Source organism: Ailuropoda melanoleuca, unplaced genomic scaffold, assembly GCF_002007445.2.
Source record: "Ailuropoda melanoleuca isolate Jingjing unplaced genomic scaffold, ASM200744v2 unplaced-scaffold65997, whole genome shotgun sequence".
In the NCBI taxonomy this organism is placed as follows: Eukaryota; Metazoa; Chordata; class Mammalia; order Carnivora; family Ursidae; genus Ailuropoda; species Ailuropoda melanoleuca.
In genome coordinates this window covers 1-1,586 of record NW_023240499.1, presented here as the reverse complement: position 1 = coordinate 1,586, position 1,586 = coordinate 1, and the positions used below count along the sequence as shown (strand labels likewise).

Genomic DNA, 1,586 nt, shown 5'->3' with positions numbered 1-1,586 from the left:
GACATTTACGTAGCTATAATAAGATTTCCTTAAAAAACACTTTATTGAGGCATGATTGACATACAAAATCTGTACATATTTAATGTATACAACTTGATGAGTTTGAAGATTAATATACACCTGAGAAACCGTCTCCCCAATCTGTGCCATGAACATATCCATTTCCTCCAGAAGTTTCCTTCCTTTCTTCCTTATTCCTATCCCTCCTCTCTAGCCAAATACAAAAGCTAACCCACAGGGATAACTCCAGATTTAAAAATGCTCCCTCCAGGGAGCAGCACCCTTGTCAAGGGAATTAGAGGTACGGGTGATTCAATCATCTGATTGTTCTATGATTCGATTTTGGTTAGCATGATTAGATTACACTCCATTTGGTCAAATTGAATCAGTCAAGAAGTCCTAGAAGTCTCCACCCACTCCTTGAAGGTGACTGAGCATAAATAAACCTGAGCATAAATAAATATAAATATATCTGAGTATAAATAAACCTAGTTCCTGTTCTGGGACTCTTTGCTAGTTGGAAGATCAATGCCTGATTTTCCTTGAGAATTGTGATTTTAAGAGTATTAAACACAGAAAACACCGTGTTGTAACTTCTAATATACTATCAGCAGGGATGTTGCCCAGCATGTGATTTGTTTGCATTGGTGAACAATCTTATGAATTTTTGGGCAAAACTATGTACAATGCTCCTAAGGTTTACACAATTGCGTTTCTAGAAAATCCAAATGTGTATGAATGTGCAAGGATACTTACATGTCATTGTATGTAGAATTGAATTGGATATAAGTTCAAAACAGATTTTCCACCCATATTACTGATCAGGTCACTGCAGAGCAGTGAGGTGCTTACAATTAGCCTAGTTGACCCGGTCACTGTCAACCTCAGTCCTCATTCTCCATGTAGACCAACCGCCCAACTGCAGGTTTCACATCCCTGCGCTGGGTGGCCACACCCTGATGGAGATTTAGTGGTTTAGTTGGGATTCGATGGTGTAGTGGACGTAACCACCTCACAGTTGTTGTGATCAGGTGATGGGTCTCAGGATCAGATGACACTCCACCCGCTGAAACAGAGTCCATTGGATGTCCTGGAAGTCTCCGCCCACTCCGTGGAGGTGACCGACTATAATAAGCCCGCTGCCTGTCCTCAGACACTCTGCTGGTGGGAAGAGCCAAGCCAGGTGGTCAGCGCCCTGGTCGCAGCGCCGTCGCAGCGCCCCCGCAGCCCCCAGGGGCCGCTACCATGCCCTCGTGCCCGCTCAGGGTGGCTGTGGTGTGCAGGAGCAACGTGAACAGGAGCATGGAAGCCCACAGCATCCTCCGCAAGAGAGGGTTCCGCGTTCAGTCCTTCGGAGTCGGATCTCGGGTGAAGCTCCCAGGACGCTCAAGCAATCGCCCGGTGATCTACGATTTCTCCACGACCTACAAGCGGATGTACGAGGACCTTTGCAGGAAAGACCGGGAATGCTACAGAAGGAAGGGAATCCTGTACCTCTTGGGGAGAAACGACAGAATCAAGCCGCGCCCCGAAAGGTTTCAGGAGTGCAGTGACCCCTTCGACGTCATCTTCACCTGCGAGGAGGG

The 1,586-nt window shown here is 46.7% G+C and overlaps 1 protein-coding gene across 1 annotated transcript; it reads left to right on the top strand.

Annotated features, from left to right (window-relative positions):
• Positions 1-1,245: 1,245 nt before the first annotated feature.
• On the top strand, positions 1,246-1,578 carry LOC105235210 (RNA polymerase II subunit A C-terminal domain phosphatase SSU72-like; the record flags this gene model as incomplete). The annotated part of the gene is made up of 1 exon (XM_034652735.1): positions 1,246-1,578. A coding segment is annotated over exon 1 (333 nt), but the record flags the coding sequence as incomplete, so codon positions are not given.
• Between the last annotated feature and the right edge of the window lie 8 nt (positions 1,579-1,586).